This window comes from Leptonychotes weddellii, chromosome 9 (genome assembly GCF_054177405.1).
Source record: "Leptonychotes weddellii isolate Sample4059 chromosome 9, ASM5417740v2, whole genome shotgun sequence".
NCBI classification, from domain to species: Eukaryota; Metazoa; Chordata; class Mammalia; order Carnivora; family Phocidae; genus Leptonychotes; species Leptonychotes weddellii.
In genome coordinates, this window is record NC_138377.1 from 74,766,930 (window position 1) to 74,782,160 (window position 15,231).

Genomic DNA, 15,231 nt, shown 5'->3' on the forward strand with positions numbered 1-15,231 from the left:
AAAGAGGGGACAAGAAGCCTGAGCCCCTAGAAGCCTCTCACTTCTCTGCCACAACTTGGGCCAGGAGAAAGCTGATGAGCTGGCAGAACCTGGGACAGGGATTTAGAAGCATCTAGGGCACTGGTTAACATGTAGGTCCGGGCAGGGCCCAGGAATCTGCATTTAATGAGGCTGTGTATGATGCGGACAGACGAGGTCCGCAGCAAGCCCTGAGATGCTGAGTCCTCTGGACAGGTCCTCCTAGATTCTGCTTCTCCAGGAGGTGCCCTGCACTGAAAACAGGCCCTCACCATACCACCAGTTTGGGGGTGCGGCTTCTTCCCCCTCCCTCTCCCATGTCCGCACAGCCATGCTGCTCTCCTGAGATGGGACGGGGCAGTGAACGGAAGCTTCTTGTAACTGTGGGTCTCTTAGGTCCCTGCCAGCCATAAGATGCTGGGACCTTCCACGAGGAAGGGGCACAGCTAGAGGGGCTGTGGGTGCTGTCAGGGCCCACCTGTCCTGGGGCTGACCAGTGCACCAGACCAGGGGTGTAGCCCCGACCCGTGTGGGCAGAGCGGGCCGTACTGTGTCACTGACCCCAGCCCAGGGCGCTCGTCAGGCCTGCAAGGTTCTGAGGGTCCCATGGGTGCCTGGAAGTGCATGTCCCTACAGAGCAGGGGGGAGGCCAGGGGTTCATGGCCTCTGAGGGTGAGGTGATCCTGAGGAGCCCCGGCCAAGCTCAGCCGGGACTGAGCCCAGGGCAGCTGTGGGAAGAAACACTGACCACCACGCCTGTCCCCCCAGCAGCAGAAGAGGTCAAAGGACTCACTTTTCCTGCTCTTCTTCCGCCTCTGGCATTCTGCATGAACCTCCAGGCGGGAGACTTGCCGAGACTGAAACAAAGGAAGGGAGGGTCAGTCTGAGCACCATCTGCCCCCTCCCTCTGCCAGGCCAAATGGAGGAGATGAACCAGGGGATAAATTCAGCGCTAGTCGGATTTGGGGCTGACTCCAGGGAACAATGGTGTGCTGACCACCCAGTCAAGACTTGTCATCTCATTAAGAGATGGAGTACTTGAAAATGAAGCAGTCCTGAAAAATCTAGGCTATATGGTCACCATTTACTAGGGGTCATGTTCTCAGCTACAGGTCAGGGATGGAAGCTGCACGATTTGGTCCAAAATAAAAAGAGGGAGCTTTCCACTGTGAGCTTTGGAAGTGAGAACTTCCAGCAAGATAGTCTTCTAAAAGTCAGATTCTTTTACCACAACCTCCTAAAGACTGATTTCTGGGGGAGAGATCTCGAATCCTGAGGCTTTAGATGCTGAAGTGTCTGTACCAACAGCTGAATTATGAAAATCTTTTAAAACACCGAGCTTATGCTTGTAGAGGAATTGGAGCTGGGGGGGAAGGGGACAGAGGCTGAATATGGGAGGAGGCTGCTTGCAAGTAGGTGCTTTTATTGGGGAGGTTCCCAAGGAGAGGGTTCACCCTTGTGGGATATGGGATGCTGGGCCAGGGGATGGATGCCCCAGCTCCCGCCTCCCCAGCAGGGGCCCGGCCCCTGCCCCACCTGCCCAAGCCCCGTTGGCCTGCTTTAGTTAGTCTGACTCCTGGCAGGCTCTAGGACAAGGGCTTAGGTGGGCCGTATTCTCCCCACAGTTCTGTTCCCCTGGGAGCGGCAGCCGCGTGTGGCCTCCGGAGCTACAGGAACCTGGAAGGACAAATTACCACGAGCACGCCATTGGTGATGAGCATCTCGGGTGGAGAGGGACTGGAAAACAAAGTGAGAACTCCTGGTCAGTTATATCATTCTTGCTTGATTTCTCAAGAGGTGTTAAAGAACCTGGATAGGGTCAATAATGAGATAGCAGAGCCTCCTTGATCCTTATCAAAAATAGCAGCTTAAGAAATCTTAGATCACAGGGCGCCTGGGTGGCTCAGGTGGTTAAGCATCTATCTGCCTTTGGCTCAGGCCATGATCTCAGTGTCCTGGGATCAAGCCCCGCATGAGGGCTTCCTGCTTGGCAGGGAGTCTGCTTCTCCCTCTCCCTCTGCCCCACCCCACAGCTCACTCGTTCTCTCTCTCTCAAGTGAATAAATACAATATTAAAAAAAAAAAAAGCAACCTTAGATCTGTGGATTGTTAAGGAGAAAAGTGGCATACATTTTAAATAGAATAGGAAAAAAATAAATGTATAGGTTGGAAAGAAGAGTTCCTTTTTTATTTTTCTTTTTAAAGATTTTATTTATTTATTTGATAGAGAGAGAGAGAGAGAGAGTACAAACAGGGGGAGTGGCAGGGAGAGGGAGAAGCAGGTTCCCGCTGAGCAGAGAGCCTGACGTGGGACTTGAACCCAGAACCCTGGGATCATGACATGAGCCGAAGGCAGTCGCTTAACCAACTGAGCCACCTAGGTGCCCCTCCCCACCTTTTAAAGGGTTAACTATTCTTTATGCTCAACCAGATGCATAAGTTGTGCTTTATGCACAACTGTAAGGAACTATGAGGATAAACAGGTAGCAGGAAAAGGCCCGAGCCTGCCACCTGCAGCAGATGTAAAGAGTTCTGGTAGCAGAAATGACCCATTCTCCTTTCTGGGCTTTATTTAATTCATGCATTAAACAAACAGTTCTGACCCAGCCGGAGAAGGGCCTGGTGCATATGAAATGTCTTCATGTTATAAAGTCAAGAATATAAGTCTCCAAGGTTACAATTAGCCTATGGGAGTCTACAGCTTCCCTTGCCAAAATTAGGCCCAAGATGATAGTGCCTCCAGATCAACTCTTACTACCAATTTCGACATGTTTCATTTTGCAAGCTACAAGGACTTTTTCCCCAAGTCTTACTGAGTCAAGAATTGGAGGAGAGAGCCCAGATGTTCTTCAATGGGAGACAAAGTTGATTTTAATTTGTTAAGCAGCTGTTGTGGGTAAATGAGGCAGCCCAAAGAATTCCAAGTGCCCCTAGGTAGAGGACTCTCTCAGAGTGGAGTTTGACAAGCTCTTGTTCTAACTCCTGCCTCTCACCCTCTGCATTTTCCCGGGCTGATCCTAAGTCCAGGGGCTCAGCCCTATCAGGGCTACCGGGAGAGGAGTCGGCTGCCCAATCACAAGGCACACTAGTATCCTGAGCAGGCTTCTCCCTTCTCTCCCCTTCTCTCTTTGTCCTCTTCTCCTTCCTATCCTCCAGCTCTGGGGCCCAGTTCTACTTGAGTGCCCAGCATACTCATATCTCCAGGACCCTGGGTCATTTTCCTAGTTGAAAATGATGAGAAATAACCCCACGTGTTGGACCTGAGCATCTCCTTGATGTGGTTCTAGAGTTGGCTGCAGAGGGGGACAGGCTGCTTCAGGCCAGAGTTTGGGGGAGGTTTTTTGTTTTTTTTTTTTAAGATTTTATTTATTTATTTGAGACAGAGAGAGAGAGAGAGAGAGAGAGAGAGAGAGAGCGCACATGAGCAAGGGGGAGGGGCTGAGGGAGAGGGAGGAGCAGACTCCCTGCTGAGCAGGAAGCCAGACTCAGGGCTCGTGGGGCTTGAACCCAGGACTCCAAGATCATGAACTGAGCCAAAGGCAGACAAGTAACCAACTGAGTCAGCCAGGTGCCCCTGGGGCAGTTTGTTTGAACAGTTCAGGGCCAAGGAGGAAACCCCCTGGTCCTGACCTCTTTCTCAGCCTGGCCTCTCCAAGGCCCCATCACCATGTGGCAGGAATTCTTCCCAGAGGCCACTCTCAGGAATGCAAGGGAGCTGAGGCAGGCAATTTGGCCAGAGTTCTAGATCTCTGAAGCAAAACTGACGTCAGTAGAACAGGATGAGTAGGGCTGGGGCCCAGGCACCTACAGTATTTAGAAGCTCCCAAGTGACTCTGAGGCGCAGTGTGGGGTGCCAGGGGTGAGAGTGGGAGAGGCGAGGGCAGCAAAAAGGCAGACCAGGCTCTGAAATGCCTGCTCGGAGCCACTTGGGAGTCAGGACCATGGCGGGGTCCTAGGGGGCTGGGCCTACTCACCTCTCCTCCAGCAGGAACTCTACCTCCAGCTCTTCCATGCCCTGGCAAGGGGGTAAAGGGAAGGCAGCTGTGACCTGGGGCTGCCCCTGTCTGCCCCCCAGACATGTCCCTTTAGCTTCTACCCCCAGCCTCCCATTGCTCGCCTGCCTTCCCAAGGGGCTCAGTACCCAGGGCAAGGGAGAGTTGAGATATCGTCCCCAGCCAGCTCAACTCTGAAGGATAGGGGCCCCTTCCCTCATTTATTCCTTCACACCTCTCGTGTGTAACTTCAGGAAGTTGTGACTTCACTGGACCTTAATTTCCCTGCCAGAATGTAAGCCAGCCAAGAGCAGGGATACTCGTCCCCTGCCGTGTCCCCAGGGCCTGGAACAGTGTCTGGCCCATAGTAGGAAATCAAGGATTTGTTGAATGATTGAATTGATAACACCTTGGTCTTTTCTAGCTCTGACGTTCTCTGATTTGCAGATTTGCCCTTCTTTACCCTCATCTGCCCTCCGTCCCCTGGGCTATCTCAGCAGCAGGACTCTGAGGGAAAAAAAGGGAACCAACACGTACTTCATCTCCATTTTGTACCGTGAACGGTGCTAAGGGCCTTAATTATGTTTTCCCATTTCAGCACCACAACAGCCCTGTGAAGTACGTATCATCATTGCCACTGGACAGATGAGGAAACAGAATGCGGAGGAATTGAATACATTCTGCAAGGTTACACAGCTGGTAAGCATAGCACTGGGACTTAGCCAGCAGTACCGTCGTTTCCTGACTCGGTGACACAGAGAGAAACCGTAGGGTGGCATCATGAACATAACCAGCTGCTCCCATGGGGCAGGAGGCTGAGGGCCTGGACACCAGCACCCACCTCTGGGTTGAGTGGGAACTTCACATGGGTTTTCTTTCGGAAGCAGAGTTTGGTGAGGTCATAGAGGATTGTCAAGAGATGGTCATCTGGTGTCAGTGTATCTTCATCACAGATGCTCAGCTCTAGCACGTTCTAGGGGAGAAAGGAGGGTGCAAGTCTGGTTACTGTGTTTGCATGGGCCCATTTTCCTAGGAAGGAGGTGGGTCTGAGGGATGGGAAACAGCACAGAGGTCCCTGCTCAGGTATGAAAGACATTTGTAGAATAATGAACTCAGGGGTGATGGTATCTAAACCCTCCTTTCTAATTCTCTGAAGACTTCCTGACCCTCTGCTCTGATTCTCCTGGAGAATTTTGCTCTTTTGCAAGGTTGGCAAGGGCCTGTGAAGTGTAAGGGATATCATTTCACCTGGGGGAATGATAGAAGGGCAGAACAAGCAAGATCCTTGCCAACTCATAGACTGTGTTCAGCACTGGGGCCCCTGGAGCTGAAGACAGCCCATTAAATGCTAGAAAACCCAATTAAAAAAAAACAAACAACAATTCAGGGAAGCTAACACCTTAACACTCCTGGAAGGTGATGTGGCAGATTACAGGGATTCTCATACTTGATGGGCTTGGGGTGAGGTGTTTGAACTCTATCCTTTGATTCATCAGCCCCTAAAGAGGTCTTATGGGTGGTCTCAAAGCTGCATGTCAAGAGTTGAGCAGCTACCCTGACATCTGGCTGAACACTGAGGTCAATGGTTTTGGGTAACATGGATTAGCCTCTGAGGTCTCTTGGTTCAAGGACCCTGGGAGATGAGGGTTGGGGCTGGGTTTGCCTCTTTGGTCCTTATCAGGTGGACATAAAGTGGTCTGAGGGTTCCTTATTGAATGAGATCTGTTGACCTTGTAATTACTAGAAACACAGACATGCCCCAGAACCAACCCCATAGATTCATATGAGCAGCCCCATAGATCTTTAGACAAAGGAAGTCGAAATTCTGATTTCAAGATGGCAAAGCCCATGCCAAAATCCTCCTTCCTCGCCAAAACCATAAATATGATAGAAGAGATATTTTTATAGTAACAAATATAAAGCCCTTCTTAAAAAAAGACTTATTTATTTATCTTTGGGGGGGTGGTGGGCAGGGGCAGAAAGAGAGGAAAAGAAAATCCCAAGCAGACCCCGAGATCATGACCTGAGCCATTATCAAGAGTCAGAGGCTTAACTGACTGAACCACCCAGGTGGCCCTAAAGCCCTTCTTGAAAACAAAAAAGACTTATCATGAACCAGAAATAAAGAATCACCCTAAAATATGGAAGCAGAAAGCTGGAGATATCAAGCCTCAAATGCCCCAAGACTGGGGTTGATACCTCCATGATGAGGCCAAGTTTGTTTTTAAGAGCACTCTGCTAAGGGGGTACCGGGGTTGGCTCAGTCAGTTAAGTGTCCGACTCTTGATCTTGGCCCAGGTCTTGATCTCATGGTCATGAGTTTCAGCCCCACATTAGGCAAAAAAAAAAATAATAATAAAAATAAAAAAGGGCACTCTGCTGAGTTGGTCACAGCTCAGTATGCTCAAGGGAGAACTCTCCCATAGGAGAGTTGCCATATACCTGAAGAAGGCCAACACAATGAAACAAAAGCCCAATAAATGAAAGAACAGACACTCAAGGAATTAGAAATAATAAAGCCTTCTAAAAAGGAGTTAAGATAAGGAAAACCCTCTGGCTGGAATTAGACTGGCCTTGGACCTAGTGAATAGAATGGCCCTTCCCCTCCATGTATTTTCCTACTTGGAGCATGTTCTGAAACACGCTCAGTTTTGTGGCAGGAACCACAAATTCCAGCAACAATTAGGTAGAAGGACAAGAGAGGAAGGAAAGAAGGTAGAAGGATAAGTAGACTCAGAGGGACAAATATGAGGCAGGCCTAATGAAGAAGTGGGTGAGTGGGAAGATGGGTCACTAGGAGGAGAAGAAGTGGGTGGGAAGAAAGACAAATAGACATAAGAAGGACACAAAAGCAAACAGAAGGACAAACAGGCATGGAGGAGAATAGAAATGTAGGCAGGGCTGACAGACACATGGTGTCCTCTGAGTCTCACCTTCACTTGGCTCTGGATCTGGAAGCTGAAGGTTTCATTCCACTCTGGGTTCGGGCAGTTGGAGATGGTCCTAGTCTTCAGCTTCTCACGAGAAGCGGTGGGCAGCCAGAGGCTCACAAAGCAGTCTGTCTGGCTCACTGTCCAAGGAAGACAAGGGTTGGGGGGGAAGGGTGGGGAACCAACCCGGGTCCAGAGAGGAGAGTGGAGAGTCAGAAGGAAACCTCAGGCAAGTCACTTCCAGAGCAAGCCCTAGTCTCCCCTCCTCACTCATGGGTCTGACTCTCCAGAGACCTTTGTTCCAGAACCCCCGAGAAGACCACAGCCTACAGGCTAGAAAATTTAGAGAGGGGGTTCATGTCCCACTGATCACTCTCCTGGACATAGATGGCTCTGGCTCTTTTCAGAAGCATCCCAGCTCCCTGAGCAAATGCCTGCTAGGTTGGGACAAGGTCTGGCTGCACAGTTTTTCCTCCACCAGGGGAAGATCTGGAGGACCAGCCCCCACAGAGTCCAGTTTAACTCTTGCCTTAGCGCAAGGTACCAGGAAAAACAAAGTGGGGCTCTGCTCTTCCTCCGGGCTGGTGAGAAGCAGGGGAACAGAGCCTGCCCAGAGGGCCAGGATGGGAAAGGGCTTGGGTGGAATAAGAGTTTAGGAGAATCTAGAAGCAGGGGCCATCATTTACATAGGACTAATGTCTTGACTGCACCTAGCCAGGCTCTTCATCCCTACACTGGTCTCCTAGCCTGAGGCATGTGACCCAAGAAACCTTCACATCTGAGGGCATGTACTTTTTTTTTCTCATTTGAAATGAACAACCCAAGGGTGATGTTGCTGGATGTGTTCTGGAGAAGGTACAAAGGCTTTGTTCTTAAAAGGCCCTCCCAAAGTAGAGGAAGGCCTCTCAGGTCTTCTGGCTGGAGCAGCAGAAGGCATAGAGGTGAAAAAGAAAATTCTACCTGGGAGGAGGGAGGAAGAGGTGCTGTACCTGCCCTTGTCCCTCTCCTGGCAATCTGCTGGGGTAATTCCCAGGGTACACACCAGATGTGTAGAAAATGGTAAAAGTCAATACAGTCTCCGGTGTCAGAGAATCCTCTAGATGGTGGAGCTGGTGTGAAGATAGGACTGACCAAAACTAGTTCATAGTTATTAGTAGTAATGTCCTGTGAGAATGAAAGGTGTCCCCCCTGGACTGACTAGTCTTACATTGTCACTCCACTGAGAACATTAGCAGAGTTAAGAACCATGGTTTGCATCATAAGCATCCCTAGCTTCTGATTTCATCTCCGATGTCTGATTAATCTTTGAGGCCTTGACGTTCAGTGAATTGGAATTCATGGCCCTCTTCCCACTGAATAAAGGTGGGATGACACTGCCTTTTAGAGGTCATAATTGCTTAATCCAGACACAAAGAATGACCAAAACCCAGAAGAATCTAAAGAAAATGATGACCTCATCATCCCCACCCATCCCCTCCATGTCCAACCTGCTCCTCCACACCATCAATTCAGATGGCCAGGCCAGACCTCAAGTACCATCCTTGGCTCTTCCATGACGTTTAACTCCGTTGACCTCTCCAGCCCACCCACTTCTTACTTGCACCACCACTGCCCTGTTGCAGGCCACCATCTCCTCTGCTGCTGCTTACCGACTGGGCGCCCTGGCTCTTGTCTTGCCCTACTCTCGTCTTTTCTCTCAGGAGAAACCAGAGGGATCTTTTGAGAGCTGACCATATTACTCCCAGTTTAAAATCTTGCAGTAGCTCCCATCTGCCCTCAAGAAGAAGGAGTTCCAACCACTCAACATGGCTGTCTCTCCTACTTCCCCAGCCTCAGCCTCCTCGTTCTACTCTCCCTATCACCCAGCCCCTGCCCTGCCACCACACACACACACACACACACACACACACACACACAAAGTGCTTGCGCTCACCCTCTAGACTCCAGCCAAACCCAGTCACTTGTGGGTCTCAGAAGTGCCACGCTGTCTTGCCATTCCTTCTGCTTAGAACACCGTTCTCTTCCACTTTTGCCTCACCCTTCCCTTGGCTAGCCCCTTCAGGTTTCAGAAGGAACCTCCTCTGGAAGCCTTCCTTGAACCCCCACATCTCGGCCAGGTGCCCCCCCCAGCTTAGAGTCTCTGCCCTTCTCTTGGCAGGGCTTGGCTACACTGCACCCCAGTGCAAGTCAGAGCATCTGTCTCCACTGCACCCTGAATGCTGGGAGGGCCTGGAGACCATGTGTCAGCACTTGCTAATCATTTGTTGAATAAATAAATGAATTGAATGGAAAAGCCCAACTTCCTGCTTGAGAGCACTGTATCAAATTCTGGGCTGAGTCACCCCAGATATAGGTAAGCAACTTGGATCTCTAATTGCTCTGCCTATGGGGAGACTCCCCAGGGATCTCCTGGGATCCCTCCGTTGGCTTTTCCTGGAACACCCACCATTCCTCCTCAGCCTGAGACATTCTCCTCAGGTCTGCCTCTTGTATAGTAGGAAGGAGCCGGTAGGCAGGGACCCCACCAACTCTATACCCATTTACTTAGCATGATTTGATCGACCCCGTAAAGGCCCCTTTGCTTCTAAAATCCCTTTCCTATTATCAGTCCATGCCTAAAATTCTCCCATTAAGCCCATTAAATAAAATCTCAGTATTTTTGGGCGCCTGGGTGGCTCAGTTGGTTAAGCGACTGCTTTCGGCTCAGGTCATGATCCTGGAGTCCCTGGATCGAGTCCTGCATCGGGCTCCCTGCTCGGCAGGGAGCCTGCTTCTCCCTCTGACCCTCCCCCCTCTCATGTGCTCTCTCTCTCTCATTCTCTCTGTCTCGCATAAATAAATAAAATCTTAAAAAAAAAAATCTCAGTATTTTTTACCTAAGGCTTAAATCTCTAGGTAAGATACAAATACTCCTAGAAGAGACAGGATTGATCAGACACCCACACTTCCAGCATTGATTTGTTTTTCAGTTCTTTCTAAGAGAGCTGGTCCCACCTCTCTCCACAAGGTTGGGAAGGAGAGTGCAGCCGAAGAAGGGGGAAATCCTCGGAAGGGAGAGATGACTTGATGGAGCAAGGCCGCCAGGGGCCCGGAGGATACTCTGACTGGAAAGGGAGTGACCGGCATGCTGGCAATAGAGAGTGGTTAGGCAATGCTTTCCCAATTCTGAGGATTTCAGAGACTGCAGGGGATTTCCTAGGCATAGATGGTTCTAATCCTTGTTCCTCTTAAGTGATAGAGGGCTTAGTCATTTGAATGACATGTCTCCTTTCCTGGGATATGGAGGGCAGAAGATGACTCAATGAGATCTACAGATGTTGAGAACATGATCTTCCTAATACCTCTAGAGACACCGCCTCGCATCACTTGGGGTACTGGTTTGAGTTTTAACTTGATTTTCCCAAGAGGAATAAAAGCTCTTGGCCACTGGGAGGTTTCCAGGTCCACCCTATCCAGTCCTGGCCCAGGGCTGGGTGGAGTGCTCCTTGACAAGCGAGTCATCCCCGAATCTCATCCCTTTCAGGCTCCTTGAAATCTTGGGAAACTCAGGCACACACTAGAGGATTGAACCAGAGTGGAGCTCATTTTTGATCCAAGCTAGAAGAGAACAATTTGGGGCAAGAGTAACCCAGGACCCAGAAGACATCATGATAGTCACCAACCATATCAGGCAAGGCAGCAACAGAGCCCAGCCTAGGTCCACTGTGGGGTCTACACACAACGGGCCCTGGGCTGGCCCTCCCAGACACCATGGATGCCTCCCACCCTGTTCCTCAGGGGAAATGAGGACAACATAAACAATAAGGGGTTCCCCAAGGGGACCTGGAAACCTCCCAAAGGCAGTCTGTGTGCCAGAGGGACTCGTGGGGAAAGGGAAGAAGAAGGTGGTGGGTCCGACTTCAGCCCATTTGTCTGGCTGCCTCTTCCCCCATCCCCTTACCTCTGGGATGTGCAGGGGATGGGTGTGGCAGGAGAAGACAGAAGAGAGAGGCTTGGACAAAGGGAAGGTCTGCACACAGATACAGGAATGCCACAAGAGTGTGCAGCCCGGGTGACCCGCAGGGTTGGGACGGACACACCTCAGGAGTGGAGACACATGAGGGCAGCTGTGGGCGTGTGCAAGCTGTGGGTATCCCGGGGATGTGGGGAGTGGGTGGGCACTGCCCGGGGGTGGGTGAAGTGTCTGAGTGACCCACCGTGGCATGGGCAAGAAAGGCAGAAGAGGTGGCCAGGCCCTGCCCAGGGAACACTTCTCCTCAGCTCACTCTCCGGTGGCCTGGGAGGCCCCGAGAAGCCCGAGAAGTCCCCGGCTCTCCTGCCAGCCTCTTGGCAGAGCCGGGCCCAAGCTGGACACTGGCTGACCTGGGCTCTGGACACCCGCCCTCCAGGGGTCCAGCTGGAGTCCTCCCCGACCACTTGGCTTTCCCTCAGCCCCAGGGCCCTCCCGCCTCTGCCCTGCACACTCATGCCTGCATTGTGGCAACAGTTTCTCCGCAAGTTTGTCAGCTTCTCCCCACCTATGCTCCAGCATAGTCTGCCTCTTGCCTCAGGAGATCACACAATCCCTTCCTCAGGAGCTCGGGTGCCCTGTCCCTTGGATCCCCATCCCTCCTCTGCCGGGCCCCAGCCTCCTTCTCCTGCTTGTCCCCTCTACTACTCCCACCTTTAGGCAATCATTAGCCCTCACGTGCCGAATGGGCGACAGCAGTACCCTCCGGTTGTTCAGAGAAGCAAGTGTTGTTTGGAGGCGGCCCCCGGCAGGTGCTCACTGAGGCCAGGTGGCTTCTCTCCCGCCCTCAAGATGGCCTCTCCCCCCAGATCGGGCTCCCAGGACCTCTAGGCGCTCACACTCTGCCCCTCTCAGACTCCAGGTCCTCAGAGCAGCCTTCCTTAGCTACTCCCGGCTTTCAGTGCCCTCCTCCAGTTCTTTCTTAAAGATTTTATTTATTTATTTATTTATTTATTTATTTATTTATTTATTTATTTATTTGAGAGAGAGAGCATGAGCAGGGGGTGGGACGGTGTGGGGGCAAAGGGAGGGGAAAAGTCTCCAGCCGACTCCCTACTGAGCATGTAGCCCTACGCTTATGCTGCTCCCCTCTCATAACCTGGAGATCATGACCTGAGCCCATACCAAGAGTCAGAGGCTTAACTGCTTCACTGATTGAGCCACCCAGTTGCCCCCAGTTCTTTTTACTTTTTTAATTTTTAAAGATTTTATTTATTTATTTGACACAGAGAGGCACAGCAAGAGAGGGAACACAAGCAGGGGGAGTGGGAGAGGGAGAGCAGGGAGCCCGATGTGGGGCTTGATCCCAGGACCCTGGGACCATGACCTGAGCCGAAGGCAGATGCTTAATGACTGAGCCATCTAGGCGCCTCCCCCACCCCAGTTCTAAATTCTATAATGACAAGTTAGAATGCCATCTCCTGTTACTAGTCTATAATTGCTTCGGGTATAAATGTCTCCCCTTGTTAAAATGCACACTTGGTATCATAGCTCTCTGCATTCTCTGCCCCCCTGAGGCCCTCTCTAGCCTGAATCCCAGGGTGAGGGTAGTACGAATATAATGGAGCTCTGGGGAGCCCTGGTGGCTCTTGGACTATTCCTGTGTGGTCACCAGTGAGTGGGGACATGCTCTCAGCCAAGGGGCCTTGACACAGAGCTTTCTCCTCCTTGAGGGCCAAGCTTCTCTCTGGATGGGGCAGGTTGAAGGTGGCATAGGGAGGGGATCTGGGTTCTCCGGAGTTCTCAAATTCCACCCCAAAGACAAGCGTGAGGGGAGCATCCTGCCTACCCAGATGCATTCATTTCTCACTGAAGCCAGAGACTTCCCAGGGCCCCCCATAACCTGGGAATGCAGCAGGGGCTGGGATGAGGGCGAAGTTAAGTCTGCGAGAAAACACCGCACAAAGAGCGCCAGTGAGTCAAACTGCATCCACGGGACTACGCTGCAGAGCTGGCGCAATGTGGCTTCTGTCGTGAACTCCAGAACCCAACTTAGGATCCATGCGCCGAGAAGGGGCACTGGGGCTAGGCTGACAGATGGGCCTCTCCCTCTCCTTCACCTCTAACAGCACATCAACTCATGCAGAAGCAAGGAGGGCCCAGTGTGGGAGAAGCTGATGCTCCTGGAAATGGGTGCTAGAGGAGGGGGGAGTGGGGAGGAGAGAGTGAGGTGAACAGGGTTCTCAGACCCAGGCGGACTGCAGGGGCTGGTAGTGCCAAGGTCACAGGTGAGAGGAGGGGCCTGGAAAAATGATGTAAACCCCAAAGTCTGAAATACAACCTGAGTATGGTGGACACACCCCCCCCACCCCTCCCTGCACCCCCCCACACCTCTGATGTGTCTCCAGCCAGAGCCTGACTCCAGCCACGTCCCTCAAGCAGAGAAGGAGGGAAGACAGGAGGATACTCACCCCTATCAGCCTGTCGGACGTTTTTCATCCGGATGACCTTCACGGTCAGTAGGTGGCATGGAGACAGCCCGCCCTGTGGATTGAAATGAGGTTAGCAGGCTCACTCCTCAGGCAATGACAACTGACAGAGAGAGCGGCTCAAGTGGGCCACAGGCTCCCACTGCTCAGACCCAAGAAGCCTCCTCCCAGTCAATCTGCATTTCTGGGCTCCGGAGGATGCTGCTGGTCCCCAGGGCTGCTGAGGTGAGGGGCTTTCTCCTCCCCCCACTACGAGCCAGCACCCCTTGGAAGGGGACGGCTTCAGGCCTGTTCTGTTCATGCTTCTCCTGGTTGAATCTCAGGATTTGAAGTCCCTTCCCCGAGAGTTTTACCCAGGCTTAGAGGAGTCTGTTTACCATCACTCCTAGCCCATGCCTATGGCAGATGCCCTGGGATCCCTCCCACGGACCAAATGACCATATTTATAGAGGCCTTTGAACTAGAACCCTTTACACTCCACACAGTTCACCCTATGTTGCCAAAATCTCGTTACACATCTTTAAGAGGATGCAATTCTCTATTTAAAATATTATGGGGGTTTTGGGAAAATCACAAAAATATGAAGAAAAAGAAGAGTCTCCAGCATCCCACCACTCAGAGACGATCACTATTATCACCTTTTTGGGGTTTTTTAAATGTTATAATTATTTTTATTTTCAACACAGATAGTTCATCTGCCTTGGCTATTGTCAGAGATAATAATATTGCAAGAGCAAGCTAGCATCTATTGAACACTTACTATTTGCCAGACACTTTTCTTACATTTTAAATCTTGCATTTTTAAATTGCTATCTTTTTAAATTGAGATATAATTGACATATAACATTGTATTCATCTTAAGTGTACAATATAATGATTTGATATACAGATATTGCAATATGATTACCACAATGAGTTTAGTTAACACCCACCACCATACATAGTGACAATGATCTTTTTTCTTGTCATGAGAACAGTCATCATTTTGACGTCTGTCCTTCCAGCCTCTTCCGGGGTTTCATTCTAAGCAGCAACTCCAGAATGATGCCTGGGAAGGTTGCTACATAACCCTGAGATAGAATTAGGGCCTCTTCCTCCTCAATCCCCAACAGCTGCCTCAGAATCAGAGCAAAAGCCAAACGGACAGTTATAAATAGGTGTGAGGAATCCCTTCGTGAGGTTAGCTCTGAAATATTGGGTGTCTTCACAGTCAATAACTTGATCTCACAGGATTCTGTTTGGAGCTGTATGACTCGAGCCAAAAGCCATAAACACCACTTCTCCCCTGGCTCTGGAAATAGGGCTGGGCCTTTGGCCAGACCCATTCTGGGCAGGGTGGGCTCCTCATTTCTCACCCCCCTGTCAGGCGGAGCGGGTGTCCTGGTCTGATCTGGCGAGAAGAGGGTGTCGGTTTTCACCCAGGAGAGAGGTTGTGGCAAAGCCTGTTCTCACTGGCCTACATTCTCAGAGGAGCATCTAGAGTTCAAATGGGCGGCCAGAGGCCTCAGCCCAGGCGAGGGTCAGTCCTCAGGGACATTTCATAGTGTTGAAGGGCTCTCAGCCATCACGGCCCTTCTCCTACCCCCCAGAGGGGCTGCCCTCCCCCATGTGTCTTGTCTGGAAGGGCATGAGCATTCATGGCTTCCCTCAGGACCTCACTCGAGGTCCCCCTGCCTTCCAGGAAAAGCCCTCTGCTGTCATCTAATCCTGGCACCCTCTAGGGAGGCTGCCCACCTCTTCCCACTCTGACTCAGCAGCGCTAACCACCTCAGCGACGACCTGACGAGCGTCTGCCATATGCTAAGCGTAGTGTGTGTTCCACCTCACTCAGTCCTCACAACCCCCCCCCCCCC

General features: G+C 51.3%; 1 protein-coding gene across 1 annotated transcript in view; it reads right to left on the reverse strand.

Annotated features, from left to right (window-relative positions):
* PLA2G4E (phospholipase A2 group IVE) overlaps positions 1-13,560 on the reverse strand; it is a 29,169-nt gene extending 15,609 nt beyond the window's left edge. Inside the window, exons 1-7 of the mRNA XM_081831852.1 lie at positions 13,531-13,560; positions 13,361-13,433; positions 6,944-7,080; positions 4,852-4,983; positions 3,993-4,033; positions 1,713-1,755; positions 812-875 (exon numbers count right to left, since the gene is read on the reverse strand). Coding sequence (XP_081687978.1) covers positions 812-875; positions 1,713-1,755; positions 3,993-4,033; positions 4,852-4,983; positions 6,944-7,080; positions 13,361-13,433; positions 13,531-13,560 — 520 coding nt within the window. The remainder of the gene's footprint in view (positions 1-811; positions 876-1,712; positions 1,756-3,992; positions 4,034-4,851; positions 4,984-6,943; positions 7,081-13,360; positions 13,434-13,530) is intronic.
* Positions 13,561-15,231: the final 1,671 nt, after the last annotated feature.